General features: G+C 41.5%; 1 protein-coding gene across 2 annotated transcripts in view; it reads right to left on the reverse strand.

The window, feature by feature from the left end:
* The window catches only part of MICAL2 (microtubule associated monooxygenase, calponin and LIM domain containing 2), a 51,901-nt gene extending 41,589 nt beyond the window's left edge, over positions 1-10,312 (reverse strand). For both annotated transcript variants that reach the window (XM_058025966.1, XM_058025965.1), the window contains exon 1: positions 9,988-10,312. In XM_058025966.1, coding sequence (XP_057881949.1) covers positions 9,988-10,251 — 264 coding nt within the window. In that variant the 5' untranslated portion in view covers positions 10,252-10,312. The remainder of the gene's footprint in view (positions 1-9,987) is intronic.
* Positions 10,313-11,855: the final 1,543 nt, after the last annotated feature.

The raw sequence follows: 11,855 nt of genomic DNA on the forward strand, positions 1-11,855 counted from the left end.
AACTTTTAACCAAACATCACAACAACCTAACAAACGAGCTGAGCTTCCACTTGGAAATTGGCTTTTTCAGCTAAGTGGGGCGTTAGCTTACTTTGAGGGTATTTCACAGGATATTTTAAAATACATTCTAAAATTCACTTTTCTATTAGGTGAATTGTTAACCAATACCCATTTAAGACATGGTTTTTAGAAGCCAGTCCTGAGTAAATGAGCTCATATAGATATAGATATCAAATCTGAGTCTGAATCCAGATTTTACAATTTTATTTATTTTTAAAGATTCTAATAATTTAATCCCACTATTCCTAACTCTCCTAAGCAGAATGACTGTACAGCAGGGTACATCAGCTACAGATGAGCTCAAAGTGCAATACAGCACCAGAAACCAACAGTTCTGGGCTCTTGGAGCCCTTTTTTTTCCAGCTCATCATGCAGCCTTCAAAGTCACTGCATTTCTACTGCTGACACTCACAGATATTTAACTAGCAAATCTAAATACAGGTCCAAAAGAGTGATAATCTGATTTTTTTTCTAATTTACCTAGTCACTTGCACAAACCAGTTCACCATAGGTAGATAGTGCCTTTAATTTTGACACTTTTTCTTACAATCTGAGAACACTAGGAATTACTAACCAGCACTTCTTAGTAAGACAGCATCCAAAAGTGCCAGCAAGCAAAATGGACTTGAATGTTCAAACAACCAGAATTAAAAATATTTACCTTTAGCACATTTTTAAGAAGGCTTCTGATAGCGGGGAAAGTTAACAGCACTCACAGAACCCACAAATCAAGCTGCTGGCAGCATATCACAGTGAAAGCTAAATCTTGGCACTTCTTGCTCTTATTTCCAAAACCTTTTTTGGCTGAAAACAAGGGTAGTACATAACCCTTATTACTAAGCAAAAGAGTCTCAAAAAATAAATATAAAATGGTGAAAAAATATAAAAAGATGCACACATCAAAAAAAGGGGCAGAGAGCTGGAAACAAACTTTGGCAGCAAACTGCACATCACGAGGCGCAATACTCTCTTCTACAACAACATCCCATCCGACACAACAGAAAGGAGATAAACATACAGCAGTGTTTATTTACACGTATTAATGAGTCTGTTTTCACATTCCAGGCTGGGTGAAATGCAGATAGAGGCACCAGCCATGCTTGTTCTGCCACTATCAGGGCTCTAGCTGGGCTGCCAGGCACTATAGGCACAATAGGCCAGGTGCCTCCAGGCAGGCAGGGAATGCAGAACCATGGCAGCAGCCCCAGCAGGAATGGCTTCCTACCCCATCCCATTGTTTCCTACCTCGCTAAAGCACAAGCAAGAGAAAAAGCGAGGAGAAGAAACCTGAGAGAAATGTCTTTGCTTTCCACTGAGTGCTTGCTGATCTGCATAACTTGTCATTACTGCTCTGGGCGTGTAGTCCTTGGCAGGAAGCTCACTGCCATCTCCTGAAATGTCTTCTAATCTGAGTTGCAATTTACCCTGGAGCAGTTGTTTTATCTGAATTGTAAATCCTGCAAGGACGGCAGGCAGGGTGCAGGCAGGACAGGACCAGGAGGAAGGAGCACTTGCTGTTGCACAGGTCCCTTCAGAGCAGCTCTCACAAACCTTTCCAAGGGGCAGGAGAAGCAAGCAGCACAAGGCTGACTCTCAGCACAGCAGAAGCACATGGTTTCTGCTCAGACAGTATCTCAGTCAGATGAACAAATCCAGAGAGTGCTGCAAGACAAGGCAGGCAGTGTCTCTTGGCTGGTTTGTCCATTGGAAACAGCACGCCCTTGGAAAAACAAGAGCTGCTCTTCAGGAGCAGCAAACGTCCAGGGCAAATGGCAAACTTTGAAAACCTAATCAGAACTTGATCTATCAGCATCAGCAAGATGACAAGAGGCAGAAGGAGAAATGCCACAGCAGTTCTGTGTGGCTTGGCACTCCAAACACTCCCATGGTGCTCCCCTTGGGGCTTCCCTAGCACAGATTAGGTGAAGGTATTGCAGCCTCTTCTGCTGGTCCCGTTCTGCAGAGCTCTGACCATTCCTCCTGCTCTGCACTTGCTCCACTTTACCTGCCAGAACATTCTAGCTGGGGTTTCATCTGCACTAAGGAGGTGGCTGGATGTGTGGGTCCTCAGAAGCACCAGATAATTTTCTGCAGCATATTCCCAGTTTTCTCAGAGTATTACACTCCTCTAAGGGAAAGTTCATAATCACCAAGTAGCTTCTAGCAATTTTACCCTGTTGATCCCAGGTTAAGACACAAATATCCCAGAGACCTGAGATGCAAACAATGTGCAGAAACCTGGTTGCTTGTAGAAACAAATTATGTAAGTGCAGACTTGTTAGGGAATGTGGAAATTTCAAGAACCATCTGACAAAAATAACCCCTCTTTAAACAGTGTAGCAGAGAAAATAAAGCAAATTAAACCAAGGGCATTAAAAGGGAATTTCTACTTTTTCTTTTCAACAGATACCAGCTAAACTTCTTTTTTCACCATGAATGCCATCAATATCATGGCTTTTTAGAGAGAAAACACAAATAGAAATTGTCTTGTTTGCTTATGAAAATAATCTTCTACTAAAATATTTTACATTTTCTCTTCTTGTACAGCATCTTAGAACTGTGATATTTTGCATACTGCAAAAAGAATATTCAAAGCTATCTGCACTGAGGCCTAAGCAGCAGATAATGCAGAATTTTGTTTGTCAGCAGAAAGAGAGCAACCACATCCCCAAACCCCTGTTCTCAGGGCAGACATGGGAACCTCAGGAAGGACCTCAGCTGCAGGAGACAGGAAATTACCTTATTGTCTGAAATCTGGGGTTTAGCAGCCAAGTGTTTAATCACTTGTTGGTAGCAAAAGCTATGTATTTCCTCACTTATCAGTACACAAACATTACCAGAGGGAGGCTGGAAGCGTAGCTAATAACAAACCCCTGATGACCACCTTTGGCACCAACCCCACAACAACCACATGTGTCTCTTGGAAGGCAGGAGAAAGACCTGGCCCAGCAAAGCATCCTGCCCTGGAGCTCCCCTTGCCCCCCACACCAGCCTCCCTGGTGGATGGACACAGCCCAGCTGCTTCAAAGAACCAAAGCCCCGCAGAGCCAGGGCCATGGGAACACACCCTGTGGTAACCTTTTGTTTCATTCAGACCTCATTAAGCCACTTGTGGTGACAATAGTGCTGGTTTGTGTGAAAGTAACTGTGTGTCACTCCCTGTGGGAATCTTCATAAAATATCTAGGAAATCAGGTCAGGGTGGGACAGCTTCCTTCTTTCCATTACTTGCAAAGCCATTAAGTGAGGGACAGAGAAACAGCACAGTTCTGTTAAAATACAGATGTAAAGCTACTGTTACCTTCCAAGCCAAAAAAAAAATTTAAATTCCACATGCCTAAAATGTCTTATCTAGCCTGTCTGATTGCTCTGCTTTGGCCAGGCTTCACTGCTTTTCATAACTGATAAAGCTGAAAAAACTGTGTGTTTGTGGAAGTGTCTCCAGGATAATGAAAATAAAGTGATTTCATTACCAAATCACATGCCAAACATTTGCTTTTGCTGATGTAATTTGGCCCAATCTCAGCTTAAAACACATCACAAAGAGTCAAATACTTTGTTTTGCTTTCAAAAAACTGTCTGTTGTGTGTCCTGTCATCACCACAGCTTCTGCCTATCCCCGCTCTAAAAATCCTTGGAGAAATGAATGCGAATGCAGTGCTCAAAAACTGTGGTTTCACTGCATGTTCAGAGGTGATTTACTGTTTCTCCACTCATCTCAAGCAAACCTCCCCTGCCACTCATCCTCATTAGTCCCCTGTTTTCTAGAGCTTTGAAATATAAGTTGCTTATTAAAATCTTTAAAAATAAATCTACACTCGAAATCTGGTGCAAGGCTTTAGAATCCCCATCCTAAAAGGCAAAAGCAAAGAAGCACCAATATCAAGATCAACAGCTTGTCTTTCAAGTGTATGAAACACACCCAGGTGCCACTTAAAATGTCAGTAGAATGTGGCCTTCAATATTCCCAAAAACCTTGACAGCTTCTGGATTCCACTATCCAAGCATTATTTGTTTGTTTCTTTAAAGAAAATACACACACACATACAAAGGAACTGAATGCCTCTTTGTAAAAAGCCACAACCTTTCATTCACTCAGCTTCCTAACTTGGCAGTCATCTTCTGGCTGACTAGTTCAAGTTCTGTGGACTTCACAGGAATGCTTTTTTATTAAAATAAGCAAGCCAGCAACACTATCTAATATATCTGCAACAAGTTTGGTGTGTTCATTATAAACCCTGATTATCAGGTTTGGAAATCTCCCTATTCCAATAATTATTTTGAAGAAAATAGTCAATCTGGCAAAAGGGATCAGTATTTACTCTTTATAAGATGAAAGAGGTTACAATTTTCATTATAATATGGATATTTTTTCTGTTGGAGCATAACTGGCTTTGCCTTCTTTCATCTTACAATTCAATTACTCAATTAAAAACCAAATGTTTGTCTTGAGGGATGCAATCAGTCAGGTCAGTTGAACACTCAAACTCACTGGCTTCTGTACCAGTAGGTACAGCACTGGAGTAACCTGGCTGAAAATCCCCATTGCCTCTGGAGGATCAACAAATGCCAGCACCTGGGGAGGAAATTTGGCCACTTTACCTGCAGGTTCATACACGCTGGATGATTTGCTTAATTAGGAGACAAGTATTTGTTAAGCAGGACAGAGGAAGACATGTAGAACCCAACCTGCCTGATTTACCACGAGGGGCAAGGCTGCAGAATGGGATGTTTGTAATCAGCTGAGGACTGGAAGGAAGGCACTTTGTGGCCAACAAGAAGCAGAGAGACCCGGCACCCTGCGCTCATCCTGCCCATCACCCTACGGCTACGGAGCAGGGCAGCACCCAGACACACCAGGAGCTCCTTTCCCTTTCTCAGCCCCAGCAAAGTAGGTTTGGTAACTCCCAAGGTATTCATTTGGCAGTCTCTAGAAATGGAGACAATGTGAAAAGCAGTGGAAGGGGTTTGCAGATAAAGACCATCCCCCATTTTATTGCTGATCGGTACACCAGTCTGGTTAGAACAGGGAGACGTGGCTCGGGTTCAGTCAGAAAACCTCCAACCCCAGCTGTGACCCAGGGCTCCTCCTCTGCTGACTCACACCCTGGCCCAGCTCCCCTGAAACCACAGGCTCTCTGCACTGCTGTGCTGGATAAAGCACCACCATGGAGCCCTCTCTGCAGCAGGGACACAGATGCCACCGGGTCCTGGTCAGACTGACAGCACATGACAGTACCAAAAAGAGTCACTTCATCCTTATGTAAGTCCTGGAAACACAGTCAAAAACAATTTTAGAGTCATTCTCTTGCAATAAGTCTCCCAACAGGAGTTTTTTGAAGGAAACCTCATCTATTGTAAAACAAGATTTGGAAGGCTGAGTTCAGGAATGAGTAAAAGAGAGGCATCCGAGGACCATGTTTAGTGGTGAACACAGTGGTGTTGAGTTAACCAGCTGGACTCAATCTTAGAGGCCTTTTCCAACCTAAATGATACTAAACTTCAAGACCATTGAATTTGTTTTTTAGGGTTTTATATGAGTCCATATACACATATACCTACAAATGCACATATGTATGGTTTTAAATGCACAGCTTTCAAAACTTATTAGCTTAATTTTATTTCCTTTCTTTATGCTAATATTGTTCAGCCTCAAAACAGCAGCTCAGACTGTACAAGTCTCCCGCCCACAAACTGTGCCCAAGGTAGGGTCCAAAATACAGGCAAATGCTCAGAAGAACAAAGCTGCACCCAGGCATTTGTCCTCCTCAACTGGAGCTTTGTCCCAAAACTCAAATACCCAGAGAGAAATGCCAGAGTCTACCAAGGCAGCTGATAATTACACAGTAGCACTTCAAGCACAGTTTTCTTAGTTCTCAAGTGTAAGCATGTATTTTGCAAAAACAGCATGCACCTTTGAAGGGGAAGGCAACACCACATTTGCATGCTTCAGAGAACTAGCACCCCCTTCTCAGAGTGAGCCTGGGATGTTTCCATGTGCAGAAATTTCTGCTCCCCTGAAGCATGGGAGAGCCTGAATTTCGGGTGCACAGCATGAGCCAGGTGCTACCCCCTGATACATATTCATAACTATCTCTAACATCAGTGGGAGCCTCATTTACATGCGCATGCACATATTCCCATCATTTACACAGGTAAACTGAAAGTAAATGTAAATTAAGTGCAAGTAATGGATCTGCTCCATACAGAGAGGCAACATTCACAGATGTCTTAAAAAGGCTAATGAATATACTAACACTAGCTGGATATACCCTTGTTCATTATTGCATGATGTTATGCATGTTCAAAAATTTAGACTGATATTCAAACTGCTAACGTAGGAAACAACATGCATTAAACCTTTAATGTTCTTTGATTGTCCAGCTCCATCCCCCAAAGAAACAAATAATCCAGAGTCCAGCCATGCTCCTCTGCATTAATTAGTAGAAGATGAAAACCAGAGAGAAATTTTGTCAGCATTAAAAAATTGTGCTTTTTCTGCACATATTTGCAAAAAACCACAGTGTGATATCTACAGTTTTGCCTGGTTAGTACAAACTTTTGTTTCTCCCTAATGCTGGTGAACTAGGCAGGTGCCAGCTCCGGAAACAAATTTTGAACAGGACTCATTCCCATCTTAGAAGTTCAAGATTGAAGGAAATTTATGTTTTGTGAAGATTTAACACTCACACAGGCAGACCCCTACAGTTTCAGAAAAATCATTTCTGCCCCAGTTCTGTTCATGTCTTTCTTCAGCAGTCTGGCTTTATTTTGGGGCAGGTTGTTTTGCTTATTTTCCTACAAAGAATTCAGGGAAAATAATGCTCCCAATAAAACAACTCTGAAATAGCAGTGGGTTTAAACTTCTTGAAAATTGCTCAACCAGTTTTATTCATCCAGTTTAAAACTGTATCATTGTAGAAACTTTGAAAGCCATATTTGGCAATGTTCTTCAAGAGCAGTTAAGACACAGGATTATTGTTATTTAGCTGGAGTGGAACGTTCTGTATGCATAAAACTTGTGCATATTGCAATGAGTAACTCAAGTGTGGCTGAAGAGTTTACAAGCACAAAGTCAACAAGTACAGCATTCAGCTCTTAAATACCATGCAAAAACAAAAAGAAAGAAAAAAACCAAAGCCCAGCAGTTTTGGGATGAGGCAGTAGATTTTCATTTTGTTTTAAAAAAAAACCTAAAAAAAAAACAAAAAAAAAAAAAAAAACAAAAAAAGCCAAACAAAAAAAACCCAAACAAACAAACAAACAAAAAAAGGCACCAAAAAAACCCATCTCAAAATATCCAAAAACAAACAAAAAACCCAACAAGCCTCCTCTGAGTCATTTAGAACCCAACTGCATCTTCTCTATCTCCTCCAAAGATTGGGAAGATTGCAAAGCCATATCTAAGAACCATGAGCTGCAGGCTCATCTACAGCATTCAAGGCCACAACCTCATTTAAAGCCTTGAAGTCATGTATTTTTTTTTTAAGTGATGCCTACTAGCAACCTTGGCTCTGCAACAACAAAAATCCACTTAGCTCATTATTTCTCAAGTTGTGATGCTGCTTGTTAAAGCAGGGTTTTTACTTGGGGCAGATGTGCCTCGAGCAGCCCCATGGAGGTGAGCACTGGGCACGGCTGCCAGCTGTGAGCTCCTGTTCCACCACTGCAAACAGCACAGAATGAGACACAAAGCCAAAATCACCAGCTGCACTGCAGGTAAGGGTGCTGTGCATGCTGTAGCCTGACCCCTCTGCACTGCCTGGGCTGCCAGCATTTCTGAGAACCCCTTATCTGTGAGTGGGGCAGTCAGAGCCCACCACCGCAATGGTTGGGGGGCACACTCCTCTCCCAGCACAGCAGCCTCCCCTCCTGCAGGGCCAGGCACAGAGAGGCTGTGATTCACACCCCAGGAATGTCTGGTAGATATCCCCACTGTGGCTGCTGCTCTCTCATTGCCAGCAATGTGAAGATTCATGTTTCTCTCGTTAAATCAGCGATGACACGCTGAAGTGCAGGGCTGGGCACGGGCCAGGCTCGTGGTGAACATCTCCAACTATTTCACGGAATATCTGTACCCACACTCTTGACATGCAGACATTCTACAGCCATTTGCAAGTTGGTCATATGTGCATCATAGAAATGCCCATTAATTTCTGCAAATACTTACACCATGCCACTAAAAATAAATCTTTCATCTCAAGGGGCAGTAATAGCATACTTTCAACACTGCGGAAGGTGTTGATTAGCTTCCTCCTTGGCAACACTGTAAAGCATTACACAGACTATATATTTTATGCACCAACCCATTTCCACAAAATCTTCTCACAAAATAAATATTAATCACTTTGCTTAGGAAGCTTACAGAACAAAGCCTTGGCTTCGTAATGTCACCATTTGAGAGAAGACTTAGTTTTTACATTTCACATGGGTCTTAAAACTGCTTTTTTGTGTTGCAAACACTTCCCCAAACTTAGCACCACAGAAATTTGGACCTGGGGCTGTATGTGTATGGTGAGGTACGTGTGGAATATTTCCTAAAATTTGTTAATCATCAGACACTTTCTCATTCCTTCCCTTTCCTGTCTGTTTTCATCACAAAGATGTTCCATGACATATGTTGAAGGACTTTTCCAAAGAACAAAAAGGGAGGAAGGAAGCACAGGTCAAAAAAGAAAATGAAGGGAAAAAGGAGAGGAGAAAACCAGAGCCTGCCAGGAACACAGTCTAAATAGCTGCGATGACACTCCTTTACTATATAAAACTATATTAAGGACCCTTATGACCTTAAAAAACATTAAAAATCATTGAGAGCATATGAAAAGTAAATAAAACCAGAGGACTCTCTATGTACTGAAGGTAACTTGGTGTTCTTCTCACGCTTTTGAGAAGTTTCTTCTGGTTTGCATCATTGACAGAAAGAGACTTTCAACACTACCTGTCTACTGAGTCCATGAAAGAACTCTTCAGTGATAGTTTTAAATAAAAAAATCCTTCACATTTTGGTGTCTAGTTATACCCCCAGTATGCCCCTCCTCTCTGTTCTACCTCTTTAAGTTACCCTTCTTGGGGCAACATTTAGCCATCACTTGGCAGAAAATGAATGAATTGCTCTTGGGACAAAGCAAGTAGAAATATTCTGTGATAGCCAGATGAAACAACTGGCAGGAGTATTTTGTACAGTTTTGTCAAGATTTAGAGTGCTCATTGGTGCACTCTATCAAAATATGTCGTGCATGCTCTGTGAAAAGATCATTTCCTGTCCTCTCCACAACCAAGCAGACCATTTCCCTCAGTAACTACCACAGAGCAATTACCCACACTCTGCCTGTGAAAAAACACTACCAGGAAAGGACTTCAATCCATAAAGAGAGCAGGATTGTCTTCTGCTGTTGTACAGCAACTGGAGCCAATGCCAGGTGACACCAGGTGACAGAGACAGACCCCCAGACCTCCAAGCAGCCCCTTCAGGGAGCAGCTTAGGAACTGCTGCTGAAACACATTTGGCCAGCCCTGGTCTCTTACAGCATGCACAAAGCTGAAGAGCCTGAATATGTCACAGTTTGTACTTTGCAAACCCCTGTTTAATAAAGCAAGCAGTTCTTGAGAGTCTGTAATGAATGCAGCCTATTTCTTCAGGAGTTTCCATCTTACACCTATTTGGTGATGAGATATAAAAAGGACAAAGTCTAAGACAGACTGTAAAACAGGATGCTTTAAGGCTCACTCATATATTGTGAGTTTCCACTGAACTTTCAGAAAAAAAACACTTTAAAATTTGTCCAAAACAGTCAATAACCAGTTTCAGCATATTAAAGGAAGGGTTACTGAACAGACACACTGTATGTGATGGAAGAAACCTTGCTTCTGCAGAAAAACAAGTTTAAAAATTCCTAAGCTATGAAATCCAAAACTCAATTCTACTTACCTTAGTGTTCATACAAGACTTCCCACGTTTATACTCTTTGTGACTTGCTCTCTTATCAAGCTTGTTCCACAAAGCTTTGGCCTTCCATGTGGTCACTCTCGATTTTAGTTTGGTGTAAAAGTTTCTGTTGTCCAAAGGATCTAAGTCAAGTTGGCGAGTGAGAATATTGAAGGCCTGAATGGTGCCTTTGCATGTTGATGCCTGTACAAAGTTTTCAAATATCTGGCCAGCTTGATTGTATTTTTCATCATCATTTTCCTCCATGTTCTGAGAGCAGAGAATTATTAAGCAGGAGCTCTCGTGCTGGAGTACAGGTGATCAACAATAGCAAGTACTTCCACGCATGTTATTCCTAGAAAAGATAAACGCAAGTCATATTCAAGCAGGTTCTGTGTGGCAAAATTAAATCCACCAACTGCACATACAATATGAACATAAAACCCCAGCATACAGTGACTAGACTGTTGGGAAGGATGAAAGTTTGACAAGAAAGCCTCACAGATATGTATGCTTAGCAGAAAGATTTTTAAATGTGGAGTCTGATGAAGGAATAGAGATGGAAGCAAGTTTTGATATAGAAGAAAAGAATTGCTGAGCCAGTCTTACTGGATAACCAAGGAGGCAAAGGTTGTGTATGTGTGTTACAAACAAACATAACATATCCGTGCTGTCACGACTTACACTCACAAAGACTGTGATAAAAACCCTGCTAACTCAAGCCTACTGCTACAAGAAGAACCAGCTTCACTGAGAGCTTGAGGATATTTTTTTTCTGTTCAGTCCTAGATAACTGATGTACAAACCCCAGAAGTCCAGATTTTTTCCCCAAGCAGAATTTATGTAACAGCAAGCAATATTTTGGTCTTAAAAAGTCATGGAAACCTGCAGCCAAAAGTCAACATGGTTTGATGGATTTTTTTTTTTTTTTTTTTGCTGTTGCACAAATTAGGGCCGAGGGTGCAGCTTACCCAGAGCAATTTAGAGTTGGCACAATCATTTGCCACAAGCAAATGTACAAAACAGGCTAAGCAGAAACATCATCACAAGTTACACCAGAACAAAAGGAACCAGAAAACAAGTAATCACAGAGAGCCCCCCTTTTCCTAACACTCTTGCCAAAATGAGAAAGGGTTTGGTGCTCTAGCACATAGAAAGGAATTTTATCTCCACGTCTCCACATGTTCCATGCTGAAGTTATGTGTTTGGAGTCTTACCTTGTCATGTGCTGATGATATAAAGTAATGATGTTTGTCCTGCTAAGCCCCACTGGCTTTTCCTAGTAACATGATCACTGTCAAAACTGTGCCTGATATTCCAGATAAATGCCCTTACATTCTGGAAGAGCAATGCTATTCTAAATTAACACAAGTTTCAAAGAACTAAAATACTTTCATTGCGGCACTCCCTTATCCTTCTTTAACCTTGTTCTTCATCTCTAATGGGGAGCATCTTAGAGTCAGCCAAGGTCCACAGAAAGTATCCAAGTGGCTTTCACATTTTCCAAGAATATTGTTACAGGTTATGTATAAACTTGTCCTCAGAAGAAGGTTTACCTGGACTCAAGTTCAGAAATGTAAGTCATGTATTCTTTTTCTTGCTATTAAAGAATTATCTGCCAGTCCAAGAAACCAAAAACTAAATCAATGCTTGCCTAACTTCCCACATAATTAGTTATTTTACTTGGAACGTCATCTGTTGGCTGATAGTTTCAGAATAAATTGTTAGAAAGGCCTTTGAAGTCATGCTTCTCAGTCTAACACTGTTCACAAACTACTCATTCTTTGCTTACATTTCCTCCAAAGAAGAAAAAAGAAAACATAACCAGCGTATTTAAGTAAAGAAGAGCCCCACCATGTCTGTCTTACCAT

The sequence above is a fragment of the Melospiza georgiana genome, chromosome 6 (assembly GCF_028018845.1).
Source record: "Melospiza georgiana isolate bMelGeo1 chromosome 6, bMelGeo1.pri, whole genome shotgun sequence".
NCBI lineage: Eukaryota > Metazoa > Chordata > Aves > Passeriformes > Passerellidae > Melospiza > Melospiza georgiana.